This window comes from Necator americanus, chromosome X (genome assembly GCF_031761385.1).
Source record: "Necator americanus strain Aroian chromosome X, whole genome shotgun sequence".
NCBI lineage: Eukaryota > Metazoa > Nematoda > Chromadorea > Rhabditida > Ancylostomatidae > Necator > Necator americanus.
Genome location: NC_087376.1, coordinates 32,697,453 through 32,720,670, shown reverse-complemented (window position 1 = coordinate 32,720,670; position 23,218 = coordinate 32,697,453). Strand labels below are relative to the sequence as shown.

The following is a 23,218-nucleotide window of genomic DNA, read 5'->3' as shown; positions in this document are numbered from 1 at the left end:
ATGGAAGATCGTAACATCCAGCCGCCCGGTCAGCCTCCACCTATCCTCAATTTAACGAGTTTCCTTTTGAAAAAAGCCACTAATTCCATCTCTTCTATCATTTTCTTTTCCTTTTTTTTTCCACAGCAGTATCTTTAAAGAAATCCTTAGAAACTGTTAACAACCTCAAAGTGAATCTGTTTTATCGCAAACAATGGGAAAAAAAAGCTAACGAATGTGATATTAACATATAGGCACAGAATTATAGGAAAGCTGAATGAAATGTACATACAATAGAGAGCAACGAAAAGTACAGTACAGTACAGTAGCATCAATGCTGCCGTTTTACACAGTGAAAAGGCAAACAACTATACAGGAAATCACAAAAAAAAAGGAGGAAAGCTATCCGACTTAAAAATGACAACCGAGAAGTAAACTGTGCAGATGAAACCAAAGCCTATATGTTCGTTAAAACCGGAATAGGGTTCTGGTTTGGTTTTTCGTGGCGGGAGGGAATTGATACAACGACACGTATCTTGATACAGTAACCGCCAAGGCCTCGCAGGCAGAAACAGCAACAACAAACTGATAGAAGCGCGAATTAAAACAAGGCAGTAAAACTGAACCTACAAATACTAGTGTTTTATTTACAAGAAACTAAAGTAGTCTGTAGAATTAGCACTGAGATTGAATAAGAAAGTATAGTGCGCTGACGTTAGGGAAATATTTGCACCTGTAAATTTCTAGGAACGACTGAGTTAACTGATATCTTATCACAGGAAAGCGAGGCAATTTATGAAAGCCCTCAAGAGGCGAGTTGATCCTTGTCTCTCAATGTTGTCCGCTACCACCGGGGACCTCTTCGTCTTTCCATTTATGGCGTTCATCTTGATAGACGTCGGGCCTCAATTGGGCGCGAAGTCCTGGAAATATGAGGATGGAACAGCAACAAAAATGTGCATAATATAAAGTGAGTGACATTCTCAGCTACTCTCTAAAAAAAGGTGAAATAATGTTCAAAAACGTGTAAAACAGTCAGTAGAAGCCAATTCACATACCTCCCAATAATTGGTAACCAATTTGACTGCTCACAACAAGTGGTCGTATGAAAGTCTTTGGAGCTACTTTGAGAACACTACGGAAAGAGGACTGTCCGGAAGCACGATCCTCTTGCGCTGCTAATTCCAAATCGTCACGTGCTTGTCGATAACCCTTAAATATTCAAATATGTGGAAAAATAGAAAGAATATCCAAGAGAAGTTTGTAAGTTTTACGGATTTAACCTACATCTGATGCAATATCATATGCAAGTTGCATTCCGTGACGAAGATCAGTTGGCGCAGCTGCTCTGGCAGCAACGGCTCGACGATTCCTTTCGTTCAGATAAGGCGCAGATGGTTGAACTTCACGAAGTACTGACTCAGCAAGCATCTGGAACATTAGAAAAGATTTTAGATACACAATGACATAGATATCCAGGGAATTTATACTCATATATCCTTAAAGCTGCTACCTGAATTACACCAACAACCGTTTGAGCCATTCCGACAACACCAGCTGCGGATGACAGACCGAATGACCCAACACCTTTCTGAATTCCTTTCACTACATGCCCATCCTCTTTCCGTAGTTCGGCAACAGGAAGCCAGAAAAGATCCATCACTCCTTTCCCTATAATGAAGCTTAACAACCACAAAAAACGTTGTTTTTTTGGAAGTAAGTGTCAGCACGTCAGTGTACGTGGATAATTTATTTTTCAACAGAAATCCAGGAAACTAAACGATGCTAGAAGACACCAGATGATATGCGCGACAAAAAGCACAAAATTAAACATGAAATATAACCAAAATAATTCAATCTCAGCTCATTGATTTTTTTAAATTAACAAAGCCTCTCGTTTGGGACATACAGTAACAAAACAGAAGAAGAGGAAATATCAGACAGAACCAACCAATCTGTACAAAAGGACTTATTGGTCCACAACTGGCCAGAACATTTGGAAGATTAGATCGGATATCGGCAATCCATTCATCCACAGCAACCTGCAAAAAATTCTAGTAGAACGTTTTTTGAAAAGATTTAAAATAGAAACACTTGCATTAACGCAACGTCCAACTCCTAGAAGACCATTCCGATTAACTATCTCTTTGAGGACAAATTCTGTACGATTGAGTTGTCCAATCCCGGTTAAAACACCTAGATGAAAATCCATAAGCATGAGGTAGGGTAAAACATATAAGACGACCTTATCCTACCGAGAACTGGTCCATTCTTCTCCACATTTATTTTGTTTTTTCCATGATAATCAACGTAGATTGATACAGGTGGTGAGAAAATGAATTCTCTATAAGGACGTACCCTATTGAGAGGTTCTGCACAGAGAAAAAGTATTTTAAAGGTGCTTACTTGAAAAATGTGCTACCACGGGTTGTCTCCTGAGGTTCGGGGGTGTACTGACGCTCAAAAGACGAACCTGCCATTTGTGTTGATGCCTCTTCATCACAGATCGTGGACTAAATTAATAAGTTAATCAGAAAAATCAAAAGTGCTTCAGAAATGAGCAAGTATTTACCCTATCAGCATCATTGGAGCATTCAGCAATGTCACTACTGGTATCGACAAGCTCTTCGGTTAGTAACGCTGATGGGCTAATGTCCTCATCCGGGACAACCATATCTGGATGGAACGAGTCGTGCATGGAAGCACCCATCAGCATTTTATCGATTGATGCACTAGTGGTAGGAGGATCCAAATCAGGAAACCTTGAAAAAACTGGTATTCGGACACAACACAATTCTAGTTGTTAGTAGTTCTTAACTAATTCAGAGGCATAAATTTCTTATCTTTTAACTTAAAGATCACATTGTAATGAAAAGGAATCTCTATGTTTGGGTGATTTTTAACACTTCAATTTGTATACGGTAGTCTCTGCAACCAAAACTGAATGGATGGATAAATATGCAATTTTGAAGAGGATAATAACGCCATACCATTGAGAAATTTAATAGATAAAGGGGGAATCTTGTTCCACTTTACCAAGAAGTAATTTAAAAAGTAAAGCTGCTAACCTAATCTCACTACTAGAACTCCAGTCGCCTGCTAGATGAAGATCATCAGATGGTGACGTCTCTTCTTCTATGGATATCGCCGCACGAACGAGATCCGGGCTACTTGACTGAAAGAATCGACGTGGAAGAAAGAAGCTACAGGTGAAATCTCTCTAATGAAATCGTCTTACTTGCGATGAAGCTTCTTCCACAGGTGATATTCTCTGAGAAGCACGACTTTTCGTCCCGAAAAGGTCTCCTAGAAGCGAAGGAGAATAAGGCAGTAAAAATACCCAAACCAATGCAACCAGAAACAAATGAAGTCGTGTACACAATCAATAATTCTAATCAATTGAAATCAAAACTCCACTAAAACATGATGCAGTACTCTCACCAATGGAAACAGCCGACGCTGTCAGAGGAGCATCTGCGATAGGTCTTTTGACAGGTGATTCCGTATGGCTACGATGTTCCAGATACGAAAGATCATCTGAAACACGAAAGTTACGCAATCCTTGGTAATCCCGAAAAAGGAAGACCGAACCAGAACAAAAATATTCACAAATTGGAGATGGTGCAGCTGCTGGCGTCAACACGTCCATGTTCAATGAAACGCCACGTTCTAGGCTAGGATAGATGTGGCTGGATTCCATGGAAGGTTCATCAGCACTTGAATGCACAGTTGCAGGTACTTCCAGAATAGGACGACTGGCAATTGCATCAGACACTGAAGCACATAGATAAAATCGCCATTGTAGGTAATAGTGAATAACAGAAAAGGTTATGATGACTATTAAGGATCTCTAGACTCGATCTTTATCTCCGGTAAAGTGAAGTGATTGATTTGATGAGCAAGATGAATAAATTATACATTTCTAGACAGGTGTTCAGTAAAATTTTCGCGAATACAAAAAACCAATAAGATCCTCATATAGATAGCGAAAATAATTGACATCTTGAAGTTCCATACAGGCTAAGACTAGAATAAATTTAGTCAAGCTTTTACAGAAATTGTTTACGTTTCGGTTTGAAAAGTGTTTGGAGTTTCGTATCTATTCACTTTACAGGAATGTGAGGTGGATGAAAAAAAAAACAATTTTTACCTTCACTAGGCAACTCTACGCTTGCTCGAACTTCTTGGAAGAAATCATCCAAAAATTCCATGGTGTCCTGATCAATGTTGAACTTTATGGGAAGCATCGAAACCTAAACGTAAAAGTCGTAAAAATAAAAATAAAAAAATCACATAGAACCACAAAGAAAAAATGACGGCAAAACTTGCAGTACAGTGAAAATGAAGGATATCACTTAGAGAAATTACAACTAAAAAACTTGTCTAGTAACTGACCCTTATTTTTCCTTCACTTTTATGAGATTCGACCATCCGTACGGCTAACATGGGTGCACACGTTCTTCGTGGTTGCTCCGCGGACGAATACTGTACGGAAAGATGTGAGAGAAGCATTGAGGTATGCACGAGATTAAAGAGATGTTGAGAAAAAACATCCCACAAACTACGGAAAAACACACTGTTGCTACCTGATACATCATTTCCTTTATTTGACTAGCTGTAAGTTTATCAAGCAGAGTTATATTATGGATAGTAAACAGTTTCATCGACATTAGTGGGGCATCCTTATTGAACAATTGGTAAACGCAAGAAATCTGAAAAAAAATTCTCCATCTCAGTTTCTGGACATGATTCTGGTTTTATCGATAAGACATCCATTACTTTCTGTCCAATTTTTTTTTCCAGAAAATAATCAGCGCTTAAGTACTTGAGCGCACCTTGTTCAGCTCCAAGACGACACAAACAGAGTGGTCACGATGTTTTCCTCCGAAAGCATCAGGCAAGACCACTTGATTTCTACCCTTTCCCTCACGATACTCACTTGTACTATAGCTTCGTTCTTTTGGAGGATCTTCACCTGCATTAAGACGACATCCGATATCAATACAAAATATTCAACTTTGTATTTAACAACTTACTCAGATCTGATCCTCCATATAAATGAAGGCTTATGGAAATGTCACGAATCAAATACCTAAAAAGTAGATCCTAGATTCTTCAGAAATGGCTGTTTCGAACACTGAGCTCCGCAAAACAAATCAATTCCTTTCAGCTAATTCTTCATTTCAAAGACAAGATCATTTTATTATCAAAAAAATCGAGTCCGTAGTTCAAAGACGCTATAAATCCTTAAAGAACCTTATGAGTAAAAGATCAACCTTATTAATGGTGATGGGAAGTCAGCCGGTAACGCGGCCAAACCATCCCCGCGCCAGTCATTCGGAACCCGAAAGTGGTGAGGATCAATGTTTAGAGCAGTATTCCATGCAGATTTATTCGCTTCAGATCCAATATATTTTATATTTGGTTCACCAGCAGAATTCTAAAATACAGTAAAGGAGGGCATGCAATGATTCAGGAACGACGTGTTAGTGGAACTCACGGTGATACCGCTCCCTATCACATCCTCATCCACCATACAAAACTCATCATCGGTTGATAGTGAATACGCTCGATTGCGGTCCGACTGTGAAATATCCCCTAAGGCATCGATAAGCAAATCCTATAATAAACTGAGATCAATGCTGATTATATATAAAATGTATAATATGATAAATAAAATATGCTAAAAAGCAACAATCTTGTCTCCCTTCATACTTCACACTCATCATATAAAAAGTACCGTTTTCGCCTGATTTGACGAGAAGTCTGGCGAGAACTCTTCAAGCGCATCTCTTCCACAAGGAATAGCACCGGAATGACCACTAGTAGTTCGTTCTTGCATAGCAGATGCCAATAAACGCTTCAAAAATATAACAATAACTGCAAATAACAGATAAAAACACCTCCAACATGCACGTACCTTCATCTTCATCTCAACTGGTTTCGGAATACTGACAGCTGACTGGTTGATAGATGAAGATTGACTGTCGTGCTAAATTACTACTCTAAGGCCAACTATACAACTCAGTTAGCAATTATGTTATTTGTAATGCATTTATAAAATTAGCTAATGTAAAGAAAGTGAAAAAATCATAAGTTCAAGAAAAATAAGGTCTTTTTTGTATTCGGTATGAAAGGAGAACATATCTTACCTCCACAGATACAGTGCTTTCATAGGTATCAGTGGACTGTCTAGCGCTGGAGGTTTTCTTATGAGGAAGAGCGACATATTTCTCGGATTGTGCAATCTCAGAAGCGACGTTTAGTAGTGCAACGAGAGAATCGGCGCATGCCCAAGCCTAAAATATACATATACATGTAAGAAAGCGACGAAAAACTAAAAACTACTCCAAATAACCTTTATTATATCGTTTCGACAGCGAATTTCAAGAAGCGGAGTAGTAAGAGGTGAACCCTCCCTAGTAGGGATGAATGAGGATAGTAACTGCAAAAAGAACATATTAAGGTATGTTTGCAAACTGCAGAAAAAAAAAGAAAAACAGAAAAAGACGTTTTCACTACACCTCGAGTTGAAAAAGCCCAACTTCAACAACTTGGAAGAATTTCCTCATGGAGGAAGAGCTACCAGTAATGTTCTCGGATGACCGTTGCTCTTTAAAACGGACGTTCTCTTTGAACTTTTTCGCGTTACTCATAAAAACTCGAGCACCTTCGAAAATACAGGTAACCTGAAGCAGAACTAAAAATAATCTCAAGAATAATAACAAAATAGATACGGTATACATGTGCAAAATAGAAATCACCTTAGCTACGTTCATATCCTGAATAATGGAGCTACTGATATCGCTTTCTCCAAGTACCAATCTGTAAAATAAGTGAAGTCAGTATGAAAGTCAAGAAAAAATATCTAGATTAAAAACCTTAATCGAATATCGCTTTCAGGATTTGTCCAGGAGTGATCATAGGCTATAACAACGTTGTCCAAATGAATGTGAAGGTCCGTCTGAAAAGAAGATACAATGCTAAAGGGTTTCAAAACTAGTACTACATTCATTGAATCCTACCGTAACAACAGGGAGTTCATATCCAGGGATAGGGTAATCCTGTAGAGTGAAAAGCTCTGCTAATTGTAGAACCCACGTCTCCTCCACTTTGGAGAAAGGGCGGATTTGTAAGCAGCTGTTACGCATTGCTATAGCCAACAGCACATCCTGAAATAGGGAACGAGTGTTACTCATGAAACAAAGAGTTTCTCGATGAAATCGTTTGCCTTGATGTTTTGTCCAGGTCGCTCGCACAGGAATATCGCAATACCAACAGCATCATCAGTGGACTGTGAACTGAATTCGCTTCCAGACGGGATAGATTCCATTTGTGTGTCATCGCGACTCCATTTTCCGAAATCCGGTTGGTTCACAACCTTCGGCATTGTACAAACGTCTGAACAAGCAAATGTAAAAAAATAAAAGATATAGAAATAGGAGCTAACAAGAACTTCTAAGCGAAAATATTCTCACTTCTATGACCAACGCCAACGGTATGAGTGGTGAAATAGAAATAAGTATCAGTTATTCTTCCATGATATCCGCCAACAGCAAAAAGTTGTGCATCCGAGAGTTCAACAGAAACTTGACCAGTTCCTTTTTCTTTGGAATCCTGAAATGTACATTGTGAGACATGCCAGACACAGAAAATAATTCAATTAGCATAAACATTCCCGCAATAATAAGTTATACAAAGACAGAGAGGCAGGAATTCCTTGAATTGAACTCGTAACGTAGAACGAGAACAAACCTCTTTCACTGCAGTGCACATAACCATCGTTCCCTTTTTAACATTCAGCAGAAAACTGAGTACATGCGACTTATTCTTGTCGTAGCCATTCGATTGGACGGAGGTACTAAAACGCTCCTCTTCGCACTCTTCTTCATCTAAAAAATCTTGGATTACCTTATTTGAAACTAGAATATAATGTCATATTGTAAATTTTATAAAGAAAATATTCTACTGTAGATAGGAGAAACAGGAAGAATCCAGATAGGGGACAAATAGGTCCGAGAAAAATGACTCCACTTAGATTAGCTGGTTGCTGGATTAGAAATTAGATGGTAGTAAATAAGAAGGTGACTATATTTCAAGCACTCCCTGTTACCTCTGTTCTACCTCAACGCCTAACTCAGCGTCGAATATACATACATATGTACTTATGTTAGAACACTATCACAGGGGAAGTAAAGAGTTACAAGACCAAACCACAGTGTTAGCTAGGATTTAGATGCTAACACTAAGATAAAGTATATTTGCATTTGTGTATTTGCAGATTATTTAGACAATTACGGCAGAAAATAACCCTATGAATGGAATAAAGAAGAAAAGAGTCCCACTTAAACATCAAACTGGAAGCCACCCATTCCATAGAATCCGAAAATAAGTTTTGTTCATCTGAAAAACTTACACCGATCCGTAGGGTCACCACCACATTCGTGGAACATATCATCGCTAAGAGCGTTAATTTTAAATTCTTCATCTCCTGGCCTCATAGCAGGAGCGGCTGGCTGCCAGAGAAGAAGATCGTTTACCTAAAATTACGATACTACCTTGGAAAACTTATGATCTTAAAGTTTTCACTGTGAATAAGAAAACCATACTCTTACCAGTCTGTTATATAACACTTCAAGATACGAATGATTTGGTATCAGAACTCGAAGGATCGGGATATCAAGCGATATCACCATAACAGATTGGAGCACACATTTAGCTCCAAACGACGTCATTTCTTCACGCGATCCAGCCAGGATTAACTGAAAAGTTCGAGTGAAAAAGAAATTGTCCTAATCACTCAGAAGATTCCAAAACTAAAAACTCACATCATTGTCCTCTTCATGATTATGCAGGAATGATCTATGAGTCTGCGCGAATGGTCCCTCTCTCTGAGGTAGGGACTGAATGACCGATAACGAAATACTCTTTGCCATATCGTCATTGATACCAAGTCCGGTCACACAGTGAATTTTCGTACCGGATGCTTTCAGAGCTTTATTCCGTGGATCGTACTCGAATTTCATGCTGAAATAGAAAGAACTTCACAACAAGTCTTTTTTTTTCTAAAATGAACAATGAGCATAGGACGTTTCTCTTGAACATTCAGTTTACAAGTGATGGCCTCAAACAGAGAACATCCTCTGTTACATATAATCTACTCCCTGAAAGCCATCTTAGATTCCAAAGTTTGGATCGCAAGTAGGACCAAAATTATTTTTTAAAAAATAAGCTAAAGAGCGGAACATATCAATATGTTTGAAGGCAAAAACCTACTGAACAGGCTCGTCTACCGATATTTGTCCACCCCACAGAAAACGGCGATCTTCATCGGAACATGAGAATTTGTCAGAAATTCCACAGAAGCTTCCTGAACGGATACATCGTCTACTAAAACGGAAGGGAATGAAAAAAAAACATACAACATACCGTAAATCTCGGTAGCAAATAGTTCGAAGACAGTGCTCTCTCCACCAAGAGGAACCTCCACGGTCACCGAACTCACGTGCAAACCAATGTATTCTGGATGTACATGTCGTTGTCGATACGGCATTCTAGCACCGCAAGGATTTCTTAAATCCGCCACAGGAACTCTGGAGCATCAGTAAACATTCATCAACAACCAAAACAAGCATAAGGAAAAAAAAGGGAAAAACCTTAGATTTAGCTCAAGAGCTTGACATTTCACTACAACCATCAATTTGCTCGATTGTTCAACAACAGGGATGCTGAACAAATCCTCACGGAGCTGTAGGGGATCTTTTCTGAAAGAATTTCTTATGTTATGAGTCAAATGAAGTGGCAAAACCTCTTCTACGTACTGGTAAAATTTTGTATCTACTCAGAGTCTTTGAAAATGAATATGCCAGAGAATACTAGTTGCGGTAGCTTGAACAAAAACATACATATACGAAATGAAGAAGCACAACTATTCAAAATACGTAGGAAGCAGAAAGTACTAAAAAATTACAAAGGAATTATTCGCAACATTCACCTCACAATGCTGTCCAACCTTGAACGTCTATAAGAGGGAAGATCGAAGAATGGTCTGGGTTCAAAAAAGTCAGCGATGCGATCCACAATACTTAAATCCAGCTCACAGCGACAATTTCCAATATAAATGAAAGTCTTCGACTAAAAATATCGAATGAACATGAGGGAACCACCTCGAAAAGACAGTAACAGTAACAATGACTCCACCTCATCAACCACAGTAGAAGAAGTGCTGTAGACAAATTTCAACTGCGGCTCCTGATCAGGATTTTCAAACTTCGAGAAGTCAAGAAGAGGTATGTGCGTATTTTGAGGATCACACTATAAAAAAAATTTTGAAGAGGAAGAGAAGTAATGAATTAAACGAGATGAAAATTAAAACACACGGGGTTTGAATCTGGCGTTAGATATTCGATGAAATCCACATTCGGAAAAATTAGTTTTGCTTTCATATGCTCACCGGAACCACTTTTATCCATTTGGTAATGGAAAACCACCGACGATCCAATAAGCCTGCAAGAGTATTTCAAAGATGAAAGCTGAAAATATGGTTAAAGGTCAGAAAACCCACCTTAAATGATCTTTAGCATATAATTTATCCAACATATTTCTAGCTGTATGCAAATTGCCATGTTTTAATGAGATCTTTGCCGCTTTAGTGAAAAATCTGAAGTTAAAAGTTATAGAAGAACCTATTCAGAAAGGAATGATGAACCGTACTCAGCTACATCAACAACTTACGCATTAGATTCCTCGATAGCATTGTCGATTGCCTCATAATAGCCATTACTTAGTGATTTCACGAATTCAGCAGACATGGTGTCAGTGTGTGGAATGTAAAAAAGTACGGTACCAATCTTTGCACACAACAGCGTACTTTCCTTTTTGGTGCTTTCAGATTCTAAATATTTGCAAGCAGTTCTCAAAAAAAATTCGAATGGGAAGTAATGGAAAGGTAAAAATAGGGATGAAATATCACTAACTAATCGTCTTGTAGTTTTCACGGCAAGGCTCGCTCAATTTTCTCGATGTTCGGTTGTCTTCGAGATTAATTGAATCAAACTCATGAAAATCCTCGCGTCTGCTCCATGTCCCTAGAAAAAGTCCGTGTAAAACACGATTAAGGAATCGAACTGAGCACGACAGCTTGTATTCCGCAATTCTAAGAGCAGATCTTGCAAAGATGTAACCTGATCGCAAAACTTTCAGGAACAAAAAGTAGCGGAAAAATCTAACAAAGAGAAAACATTCAATGAACAAGAAGATGTCCTTGAATTTATGTCTCGAAAGAGAAATAAAAAAAGCATCGATAAAGAAGAAGGACGAAACAAACCTTGCATTCCTAATGTGGTCATCCGTGTTCTTTGGAACGTTTCCTCCTCTATATTTTTCGCCATCGCGTCGTAATCGCTCTTATCCATTTTCTTACCAAAGTCATTCAATTTCTCCGTTTGGGGTAGAGCAATTGATGAGAAAAATCTGAACATGAAAAAAGATGAGTTTCTTTCACAAAGGGTCTCGCAATATGAAAAAGGACGACAATTTTGTCAGCCGAAATAATGTCAAAATCCTATGGGACAAATAAATTTCTTCATCTCTGCAGGTAATAGAGGAATGAAACCAGAAAATTGAATGGCAAAAGAAAATAAGCACATACCTTTTCAAAATATCAATTTGTGAAGGCAAGAGAAAACAATGCAAACCCGTAAAGAAGGACTCGATTTCGACCTGCAGCAAACTTTTAGAAGCCAACATAAATTGAAACTTTTAAGTACAAACATACCCTATTATCTTTTTTATCAGCTATGGCGTCCGAATTTTTAATACGAAAAATCATACGAGACTCTCCAACGAACTCGGCGAATTTCACAGGATTAGACATAAGCCTGTAAGAAAGAGTTGTTGGAAGACGAAAATTGAGAAGAAGAGTATAGCAGGAAAGCAATTAAGAAAAAAACGTTACTTACTCTCGATCGTTGTCTATCTTAGCAACCCTAAACTGTTCCCCGATTGTCTGATTCAACGTTTCGCCCGCATTTACTAGAATGAGAAGAGATGAACTAACGGTTTTTCTTTTTTTTTTCATATTGTGAAAACTTACAGTTAGAATAGCACGACTGGAAATTGGCAGTAGATGAAGACAGTGCAGAGGTAAAAAGATCCGCCGATACAGATTCATGAGTAGAAAGTGTTGGTGATTTCTGCAAAGTGAAAAATGAAGAAACCAATTGAATTAATTTTCATAAAATGTGAGACTTACATGTTTTTGTTTTTCACGTCTTATGTACATACTCGTAACAATTTGACTAGAGTTGGGATCAGAATATTGATCCTCAATCTCCGTAAACACATCGGTAAATATTTCAACACCTGAAACCGAGATGTTGAATGGTCATAGTTTCAAAAAGGCCGAATTCAAACGAAATTTGGACAGAATACTGAAGTTGTGCATGGTCGCAGTAGAATAATTAGTATAATTTAATAAAATAAATGAGTAGCTCTATGTCGAAGACTAGTGTTCTAAAATCTATAGGAATTCTGGCACAACACTCCAAACAAGAAAATGCTTCGAAGTTTCAGATATGATCGCGGCAAATGAACGAGTAACGCAAACAAAAAAAAGGAATATTTGGGATAATTCCTTCCAGAACACCTACCTGACATATCGATAAATTTGTTGAGATTTGCTATACTTCCCATTCCTTGAGGTTGACTTGTAATCGTCTCTGCGCTTCTTCCTTCTTGTTGACAATTTCGCATCTGTTCATCCATGAACCTTACCCTTAAAAACAAATTCCATTAAATACGCCCAATGAACGCTTCCATGATTCTTCCAGATACTGACTCTTTTAAACGGATTTCAATGGCAGTACACAAATCGGACATGGATTTCGGTGGGTTCTCCAATCGAATGGTGGTTTCGGTGAGTTCCATGCAAAAACGAGATACAATGGCGTCAATCACCTAAAATATTCGTGGTGTGAACTCGATGGGTTATTCCAAAGTCAAAGCAAATACTATCTATAATTTCAAGAAGCCACTATGGTAACCGTATCAACAGTTAAAAAATACGGAAATATCATGTGAAACACCAGACCTTTGTGAACGCTTTGACCCCATCTTTAGCTTCGGTGTCAAACTCTTCTTCTCCCGCTTGCCTCTCATTCTCATAGAAACTTCTCGCTAAATCGCTCGACGACACTAACGATTCTACGACACTTCCTATCATTGAAGAAACTGCAAAGGAGAAAAAATATGTCAGAAAATAATAGGTGTGCGTCAACAACCAATTCTAACCAAGATCTTTGTTGTCGAGCTTCACACCTTCTCTTGACTGAAATGTCAATTCTAGCTGATGAACTTTCATTTTGCTCGCTTCGGAAGCTAATGAGAACCATGGGACCTCTGAAAAGAGAATGCAACTTGAAAAACATCCAGAAATCAAGTCCTCCAACAAAGCAAAAAGGACGAATTTAGTGTGTCGTTGATAAAACAAATAGGTAATCAAGAGATGTCATGTTTCCAAAACCTAAAAGTCAGTACAGAAGACAACAATAGAAAAGCAATGTTAAGGAAAACCGATATCACATTAAAATGTGAAAAAAAAACAGTAAAACACCATGACATACCAATTGTTATTCCTCCAACGAAACCATCGGTAAGCCTTAAAGGCACATTCATGGACGTCAGCAGCTCATTTACATACTGAAAAAAGTAATGAAATGAATACATTTCATACAAGAACTTAATTTTGTGACAATGAGTTAAATAGAGAGGACTACACGGTTGGTAACTCAACCAAACCTATGCGGTTTCCTCACTTATTCTCACAGTGTATGAAGATTCAGTGAAACTCAAAGAACTGTTTTTTTCCTCAGTTCACTTTAGGTTGACTGGAAATCCTTTAACATTTGGACATTAAATTAAATATGGAAAAGAGATGCGCCACGACTGCATGGTTCAACCAATCAATCAGCACCAAAGGTCACGCCCCCTTACGCATTCAACATTGAGTAAAAATAATTACAATGGTAAGAACTCCTCAACATTTTATAACTACGTTCACAATTCTCACTTATAATTATATATACTGAAAAGCACTAGTTCCAGGAAGTTGAAGCGAACAACTTCCGTTTGTGCAACATGCAAAAGGCGGAAATTGTACTCGTCATTTACTTTAGGAACTGCTCCATTTATTTCTACATGAACTCTAAGACTCGTTCTATATCTTCGTAACAAAATACGAATAGAAACCCATATACAATATATATTAAATAGTTAAAATGAAAAATTCAATTTCTTTTAAACGAGCACTCACATGAGCATTGATCTTGACTTCATTAATAGTGAGCTTTCCTGCGTAAAGCTCAATTGAAAGTTGATCAAGTGTAAGATTTTGTTCCAGGAATTGTCCAAGATATCGCTGGATAATAAATCGACACCATCGATTATGTAGCCTATCCGTTATATTAAAATCGGAAAGCTTCATGCAATCTATAAGTAGATAACGATCAATACTGCAATGAAAACGATGACGACAGAAGAGGAGAAGGTGCGAAAGCGACCGAAAACAAATCGATTTTGTTTGGAAAGTGAGAGTGGCGATAAATAGAATGAATAGAATAAAATATGTGTTTGATATTTCGATAAAATTACGACAAAATGACACGATATTCATTTTCAACGACAAATATTTCCCAGTAAAGCGGAGGAATTTTTGAAAAAAAAATCAGAAAATATTACAATGTTTCATATTGGACAATGAAGACGTGAAGTAGACAAAGATTTAAACTTGAGGTGTTTTATGCTTATTAAAAAAGAATTAGAACGTTTGAGAAAGCCATGAGCAGCTCATTCTAATAACAATTTTCCGTTGAATCCGCATGATCCATGGAATTCCACTGCGTAGACGTTGTCACACTAACGCGCAAATACGCAGTCAACGCTCAGCTGATGTCCTCATGCGACACACACCATGGTTCACCGTGGCTCGTTTCGTATCCGGACGGAATTTTCAAAGTTCTATCAAATTAATAAAATGAAAAGAAAGCCATCTAATACAGTACACTAATTATTTTCTCTATAACATTATCAATAGCTTAGAACAAATAAATTTTTGGACTAGCAATTCGATGATATGTCTTGCGGGCCTAACAACAAATAAAACTAATGAGGACATCGTCCCTCCTCCTCCTCATCAACTATTCTGCCAACTGCTTCGGCATTTTTGGCAGAGATGGAATTATGTTGGATAGAAAATAATGTTGATAGGTTCGCAAATACCGGATTCAACGTAGCATTCAGCGGACGAGAGACGTTGTGTAATTTGTGAGGACGTTAATACAATAGGAAAAAATGTAATACTCGAAGAAAACATCAAAACATTGTTCGTCAGGTTATTTCCACGGATGATCATGCAGTAGTGAATGAAAGTAAAAGAAGAAGGAAGAGGAAGAGAAGAACAAAGAAGTATAAATTCTCGCTGTTTATTTTACGGACGACATCAATGATCCGAGTGTTATAGCGGTGTGTGTCAGGTGTTACTCTGAGATCAAGATGACATCCACAATTGATGTTATGTGGTCAAATGAAACCCAGGATAGAAACATATTTGAGCGCCAAGTTTCAGCAGTTTCGAGTAGATTGGGAGTGTTTCAAACAGAAGACGAAACGGGTTTCGGATCGTGGCGCCATGTTTCACCATCCTGGGAGCATGCCGGTTACGCTATCGCCTGCGAAATCGGAAACGGTGCCCTGATCATTTCTGAACATTTCCGAGGAAAGAACATTATTATATCACTATTATATACTATATTATATTATCATTATTTGTAATAGTTTTTCATACAAATATACATCAATTTGGTTCTAATTTTTAGTTCAAAAAATCCTAACATTTCTGAGTAGACTTAAGTTGTACTTTTAGGAAAAACCTGTAAATTTTCAGGACACCATTAATCGTCAGCGCTCAAAACTCCTAAAAAAAAAAACTGATTCCAGACTTTCATACACGCTTTCTCAAAACTAGTCGGTGAACTCCGAAACTGGTTATCTCCGATAATAATCGAGGATTATTTACGTGTTTAACGTCAATATAAAAGAATTTTACAGCTCTATCAATATTGCTGTCACTTTCTGTTGTCACAGTGAGAACTAAACAAACAAATTATGGTATAGGAATGTTTGTTTTTGGATGTTAACGTCGACTATCAAATGAATCATGACTTTTTTTTTCATTACCGTAAGCAGTACTATCCGACGCATATATCGTAACTAAACTGTGAATATCTTTGCGAAACTCTTGCACTGCAAAATTACTCACATAAGTGGATTTAAATATTTTTTTTTAGGGGGAAAAAGGCCTCTTTAAGGGGAAATTACTCACATAAGGGGATTTAAATAATTTTTTTAAGGGCATCTAAACTTTAATCGTTACTAAAACATCATGTATTCATTCAGTATCTACAAAACATCATCCACTGATTCAATCAATTGTTTGAAAAACATCGATCACTCCGAGGAACGTCTGTTGATCATTCGATTTCATAGCTGTTAAGTGCTGTTTGTTCCTTGGTAGCTTTTTATCTGCGTAGTGCATGAAGTTTTCGCTCTTTAATCGAGAAAAATCTGTACCTTCGATAAAGTAAATTCAAAAAAAAAAAAAAAGAAATATAGTATTATGTAAAGAAACACTTCGATTTCCATGTCACTACTTCTTTTCGAAGAAGAATTTTTCTCGGAAACTAGGAGACCTCTTATGTGGTTTGTAGGTTAGGACAATGGATATATATGTATGGATATGGATATACGGTAACATACCAGTTTGCTCCTTGAGCTGCCTACTGCAGAGATCTAGCTTATTGTTTAAATCACTCTCTTTCTTATCATTTTTACACAAATGAACCTCATTTGACTTGGTATACCACCTACAGAGAAAATTATGCGGTGATAAGGATTTCGTTTCCTGTGTTGTTAAAATTTTACTGGGGGAAATTGAAGGTCTCCACCCTTCGAGGGTCCCGGAAAGAAACTGAAAAAAAGCCTGTGCACGGAGGAATGCTTGCAGATGGTATCGAGAGAGAAAAGAATTTCAAGTTTTCAATCAAGTGCGCTGGTTGTTTTGAGATCCATCGCGTCAGACGGATTGCTCATGGTTTAAATTCTTATTCCTTTTTTTTTCCCGGGAATTCCTCTATTTCTGTCTCATTCACTTACGAGATCTGAATTTACAAGGTGATTGTGGATGACGCTAAAATGTCTCGAAATTTACGTCAGTGAAACTCGTATTGAAAAAAAAAATGAAGTTGTTACCATACTTATGGAATTTATTCAGTAGAAAAAAATGAAAGTAAGCTACTCTTTTTTTCTGAAACATCACATTTTACTTTGCTTTCGAACAGCTTTTATTAGAATCAACAAAATTCGTGCTTCCTATCTTCTCTTTTAAAAGAAGTGGCCGTACTTTCTGAGCCCCACTCAAAAAAAAAAAAAAAAATTGAGTGGATTTGTGGTCGGAAATGCAACACTCGCTGGGAAAAAAAAACATATAAAAATGTTCCAGATTTCGAAATTCAGGGTTTTTCGCTGTAAATTATGTGAAAGAGTTGACACGCGCACCTTTAACATCATCGTTTGAATCCGTCCCCTTCACCATGGTTTAATCCACGCGATTATGAGTATCCACGGTTAGAAATAGGAGTATATTTAACAAAATTTTAATGCTTCACAAAAATTCGCAACAATTTAAGGAAACAAAGACTAATGTAGGAGAAAAATATGAATGATGCATCATCGAAATAGGCAGTTCTGAAGGAAATATCGAAATTAGAAACAACACGTAACAACAACAAAAATCCGCGTTCAGAAGAAAGGAATGGCTAATTCTTGAACTCTTCTCTATGGAAGGGACTAATGGATATTTTCCTTCAATTCAGCTGGTGTGAAATTCCCACGATCTGTGATAATCTTCGTGATCAGTTCCGCCGGTGTTACATCGAACGCTGGATTCCATACTGGAGTATCTTCGGAACCGACGAAAATGCCTAAGGATTCAAAAAAAAAGTAGAAGACGAGAAAGGCACTCGATAGAATAATTAGCTATGAATATTCATTTCATCTTAATCTTACCATCTTTACCAAAACACTTACCATTTACGCAAAGCATTTCTTTTGCAGGTCTTTCCTCAATTGGAATGTCGTCACTGGTCTGTCGTGAAAGATTGATTGAGGTAATTGGTACCTTAATAACATCCATAAAATAACTCAAACAAAGGGAATTTCTGAACATGGACAAAAGTCGGTAATCAGGGGTATATTACCGCAAATAATGTGGAAATCCAAGAGCTGTACTCTTTCCAAAGGAAACTGCGAATCTCGTCGCTACTATGAAAAAGTGCTGATAGTTGCCAGTATTTTCACACAGAAACTAGAGATGGATGAATTCCTAGTAGCTCCTGGATCCTTCCTCATGTCATATTGAATTTTAAAGATCCAAGAACATGTGATTTCTTTCTGATGGTTTTCGTTCTATGTTTTGCTTCGATCTAGTCAGCTGATGTAATGAACCAACGTTGTAATAAACCGACGGACAGCCGGCATAAAATTTCAAAGGGACTACGACACGCTTGAAAAAGTATCAATTTTTAGTCGAAGCAAATCTTCTAAATTAACTCTTAAAATCACTTACAACTGGATAAAATGGTATGCTATGATAGTTGGCCAACACAGCCAACATGTACGTTCCAATCTTGTTAGCAGTATCTCCATTAAGAGTCACCTGATCAGCACCTGGATGAGGCAGGATATCGTAAAGTGTAATGAACTCAATTAATACGAAAAAATAACGAGACTCACCAACGAGTACAGCGTCCACCTCATGTGTTTTCATTGTCCATGCAGCCATACTATCGGTGATTATTTTAAAAGGTACTTTGGAATGACGAAGTTCGGTAGCGGTGAGACGAACTCCCTCCAATTTTTAAATTTTCAATAAAGAGATTTGCATAGAAGACGAATGGTTATTTATGAGAAAGGGGATGTGCTAAAAAATGCAAATGTATGGTATTTTATAAATATTTTATTGTTAGAGAAAACAGTTGAAGGAATTTTTAAATGAAGGTGGTAGTCCGACAGAAAATTTAATTAGACACCACCAAATACAGTTATCTGAACGTAATGAGCACTATTCATACCAGAAATTTGTCCACCAGAACCAGTCTGAAAACTCAATTTTCGCAGAGAACTAATTTCTGGATTTCGTGCAGAGAAATCGAAGCAGTAAAAAAATGGACACACAACTAAACTAAGATCTCGCCGGAAGCTAAATTTTTCCAACACATGAATCTGCACAATAATGAGGATTTTCATGATTTAATTACAGTCAAATATGAATCACCACTGGCAAATTAAAGGAGAAATTTGATCTTATGTTTTTTTACAGCACTGATGTGGAATTCCTCCACATAGCTATGTATGTGACAAGATTTCTTAGTTGAGAGTTCTTCGATGTTATATATAGAGCCAAGGCGAGTTTTTCAGCTTATCATTTATGTACATTTAACAATGTACATAAAAATTTCAAAACAAAAATTTCTTTCCGCATATGTTTACCTGATTATAAGGTCTGGTCTCCAAAGCGTAGACCATCTCGACGAGGTTTGCTTGGTGAAGAGCGCAAATAACTCCTTAAAGTACAATTTTTTAAGTCCTTGGAAAATAATCATGAATCTAATGGGCACCATAGAAAAACAATATTGCCTGTTTCCAATTGAAAATTCATACCTAGCGCTGTTCCCCAGGATGAGGTCGCTAACGATCCTGTATTGCAAATAGTCATCAGGACAAATTTCGAGCCGGGAGGTTTGAGTCCAATTATCTCAACATAGAGTTGTCATTTGGGAAAGATGTGTTAGATTTACAGTTGGATAGTTTCAGCTGGGTGCTTATTCCAGAAATCTCTAAAACTAGGAAAAACTTGCTTCCTGACAACCGTTCCATACAAGTCTTCGATTTTCTTTCTCCTCATCGTGAAGTATCTTCAGAATAGTGTCAGTCACACTAAAAAAATGAAAATGGATACAAAACAATCCAGGAAATAGAATTTTCTGGACATCTCAATCAACCTTTGCTTCCTCATGGCCACATCGCCCGGAATCTGAGAGGACTTCACAATTTGTTCCATGGCATTACGGAGATTTATAGCTGTCGGACGAGATTCAAGCAGATGTTGGGACTAATTCAACTTGTTAGTAATGTTCGATACGATATCCGGGAAAGAAGTAGCATTCAAATGCTGACCTTTATTTTCAGAAACTTTATAAGTGATTCGGGAGTTTTAAAATCCAAGCCTGTCATCTCAACCAGTAATCCTAGCGCTCCTACTACAGCTATCAATGGTGCTCCACGCACCTAAATTTTATATAATTAAGGAAATCGTCACTTTACATGACAGATATAATTCAAAATTCAAAAAAAAACCACACAAATAAATGGGTAAAGTGTAGTTGAGAAGAAGAGGAAGGCATTCAACCGCTGTCTTGTTTCTGGAAGCTCTTCCTTCATTTTTTTTTCCTCTTATGAGCTTTAGCCAACATATCACAGACATACTTTAGTCTCCTCTAAGACTAACGCTTAGGTTTTAAGGGACGGAATGACTTATTTATTTAATTCCAGAAATAAGACCTCGGTTGAGTGTCCACCTCCAACTACATTTAATCACAAATAAATACCTGCATATTACGAATAACGTTAAAAGCGTCCATAGTGTTCTTAACCGGAATGAAATCGAGTCGATGGGGAAGAAGTAGTTGATCTAAAGAAATACAATTAATTCATGTCGTGGATCAATTTAGAAGGATACTACTTACCAAGCACAGAAAGTTCATTACTCTCCTTATCGTAACGAAAAGCGCTGAGACGATTTTCCTTATTCATCATGAAATTTTCCGGAATTGGACCGTTCACGACAAACTCCATACCTATTTATTCAAGAATAAATAGACAAAGGCGATAATCACAAGAAAAAACACATGAAAATAAGCGAGCGGCATGTTCCGAAATCCTAGAAAGGAAAGAAAAATAGAGAACAAAGAGAGTAAGAAAGCCTGGTTGAGTCAACCTCAAAATCCGGCCTTTTTAAAGATGAAAATAGCTTGGACGCGATAGTGCTGCGAACGTAGGAGCAAACCTGATTTCATCAGTTCCTTCATCTTTTACGGACCATAAGTGTGACATCATCATCTTCGATGACGTCATTCTGACCAACGAATGGATCACGCCTCCACTTCCGCTCTGGGACAATGCAACAAATCCATGTGCGGTGACATTTCGACGTGTTTCACATCTCTTTTATTTTCGAACCATCTTTCCACTTCTTTCTTCCCAAGGCTACTGATATGCGAAATTTTGTGCCTTCTTGAGGAGGCAAAGTCTCCATCTTGTTTTTCCTCGCAATTCTCCTTGCTACGCTATATATCATCCACCGGATGAGATTAATTCCTCATCGGCGAACCGCAGAAGTCCGCCTATCTGACGTCTCCATCTTCTTCACAATTACTTGTACCAAACAACATGATCCTCCACGGATCCTCAGCTCTTCTTTTGAGATTTTTGGAGCGCCGTGATAAACAGACTTTTTTGCGGCCCTTTATATAGCCAAGTCAGAACAATATGGAGCTAGGTGCAATTACGTAAATGAATGCGTTCGAAGAGGTGCGTCATAGCGTAACGGTTGGGACCACGGTGGGACCACCACGAACTTCATCGCACCGCTTCGAGTACGGCTGTTTATGCAGCTGCACCGAACTTCATGCCTTTCTAACCCGAATATAACCATCTAGAACAAAGGTCCCTAACCTTCAAATTCCAGGACTAATCCGCAGACAAAAACGTGTTGCTGCTGAAAATCGGTTTTCAACCGCAGTATACTAGTTATTAAAGGACGCAAGATTGAAGCATGTTTTCCCCCAAAGTATTAGTAGTTACTTAGTGTTAGTACTTAGTACAATTTCGGTGTTTAGGATGATATTGTTAGAGTGATTGGATCGCGATATAAATAATAATAATAATTTAATAATGATAATTAATTTAATAATATAATTTAATAAGCTGCATAGAGTAGTAGAACTGCATCGTACATAGATTCCTATTTTGTACCGGAGAAACAAGCTCTTCCGGTCCGACCTTTTTTTTTATGGTCTACAGAAAATAGGACAAAGAATAGTTCTTATTTTTGAATAGCTTGTTGTTTGGATGGATAATTTGAATAATTTGTGAATGGTGATAGGTCGACAAGTACGAACGAGCGAGCATTAGCTTATCATTAAAGCGTGTGAGTAAGTTGGGGTTTCTGGAAATGCTGAGAGTCCAAGAAAAAGAGTTACAGTGGAACCAATGAGGAAAAAAACGCATTCAAGTCATGTAGCTACCAGGATTTCAACGTTTTGCCTCCGGTATTAAGCGGGAAATTTAACTCTTTCTTTTTCATATTGGATTTCATCTCTGCTACCAGCATTCAGTTCATGTTCCATAAATTTTCAATTAACCACTGTCTCATAATTTCCATCCATTACCCGCGGTTACGTTATACATCGTTCAATTCTTAATTATAGGTTCTTCATCAGAAATGCAAATTTTGTGGAATTAATGTGCTTCCAGAAGCAGTAACTGCTTTTTTCAGTTGTATTCAAATGTGGAGAAAAAAAAGGATTCGTTAAAATAAAAAAAAGTCCCCATAGTGCATCCCAGTTTATCGCACCGTTGATCGTTCGTGATCGATAAGATAACAGTTCATGGTACTAAACTGTAGCGTGGGTGTAGCTGGTGAAAAGAAACAAGTAAAAAGAGGTGATTTTTCGAGGATTTCTTGTAATAACTAAATAATATAGAAGTTGAGAGCATTGCGAGCGTGCAGATTGCAAAAGAATAGAAAACGGACATTGCTCGGTCCTGTCAGGAATTCACCATTTCCGTTATCGTATTTCTATACCATGCGAATGTAATTTAGACATCTGTGCAACAAGACACTTCCTGAACCATCCATTAGGCTTAAAGCTCATTTAGGCACTATAACATCCATGTGATTAGGAGTGGTTAGGACTCTTTTGCTCGTTCATAACAATCCTAAAAAAAACGGATGGCGAAAAAAAGAAAAATGAGGAAAAAACACCTATTCGCTTTATAAACAAAAGTCCATATTGTCGCATATCAGCTTCAATTTTCTTTAACCTTACCGTATTTCTATAAATAT

The 23,218-nt window shown here is 37.6% G+C and overlaps 2 protein-coding genes across 2 annotated transcripts; both read right to left on the bottom strand.

Moving 5' to 3' along the window:
• Nucleotides 1-810: 810 nt before the first annotated feature.
• RB195_026155 (uncharacterized protein) lies at nt 811-14,461 on the bottom strand (the record flags this gene model as incomplete). Its single annotated transcript, XM_013451241.2, has 55 exons — nt 811-902; nt 1,038-1,191; nt 1,267-1,410; nt 1,493-1,650; nt 1,931-2,021; nt 2,078-2,175; nt 2,235-2,323; nt 2,386-2,492; nt 2,552-2,741; nt 3,048-3,154; nt 3,218-3,285; nt 3,421-3,516; nt 3,589-3,753; nt 4,130-4,232; nt 4,375-4,464; nt 4,566-4,691; nt 4,815-4,954; nt 5,016-5,071; nt 5,256-5,419; nt 5,480-5,599; nt 5,720-5,839; nt 5,900-5,971; nt 6,132-6,278; nt 6,338-6,424; nt 6,504-6,668; nt 6,744-6,804; nt 6,861-6,943; nt 7,005-7,151; nt 7,211-7,380; nt 7,458-7,596; nt 7,735-7,871; nt 8,396-8,519; nt 8,595-8,741; nt 8,808-9,006; nt 9,256-9,349; nt 9,409-9,572; nt 9,636-9,743; nt 9,974-10,113; nt 10,180-10,293; nt 10,359-10,485; nt 10,544-10,639; nt 10,714-10,873; nt 10,956-11,066; nt 11,306-11,451; nt 11,630-11,700; nt 11,756-11,858; nt 11,940-12,012; nt 12,074-12,173; nt 12,233-12,342; nt 12,630-12,754; nt 12,818-12,936; nt 13,070-13,209; nt 13,270-13,377; nt 13,602-13,677; nt 14,291-14,461. 55 exons carry the CDS (start codon nt 14,459-14,461, stop codon nt 811-813), a joined length of 6,612 nt encoding a protein of 2,203 aa, XP_013306695.2.
• A 3,419-nt stretch (nt 14,462-17,880) lies between these two features.
• Nucleotides 17,881-20,946, bottom strand: RB195_026154 (uncharacterized protein; the record flags this gene model as incomplete). The annotated part of the gene is made up of 11 exons (XM_064214581.1): nt 17,881-18,014; nt 18,121-18,211; nt 18,659-18,759; nt 18,826-18,940; nt 19,582-19,655; nt 19,753-19,846; nt 19,950-20,028; nt 20,094-20,203; nt 20,269-20,379; nt 20,700-20,782; nt 20,838-20,946. 11 exons carry the CDS (start codon nt 20,944-20,946, stop codon nt 17,881-17,883), a joined length of 1,101 nt encoding a protein of 366 aa, XP_064070462.1.
• Between the last annotated feature and the right edge of the window lie 2,272 nt (nt 20,947-23,218).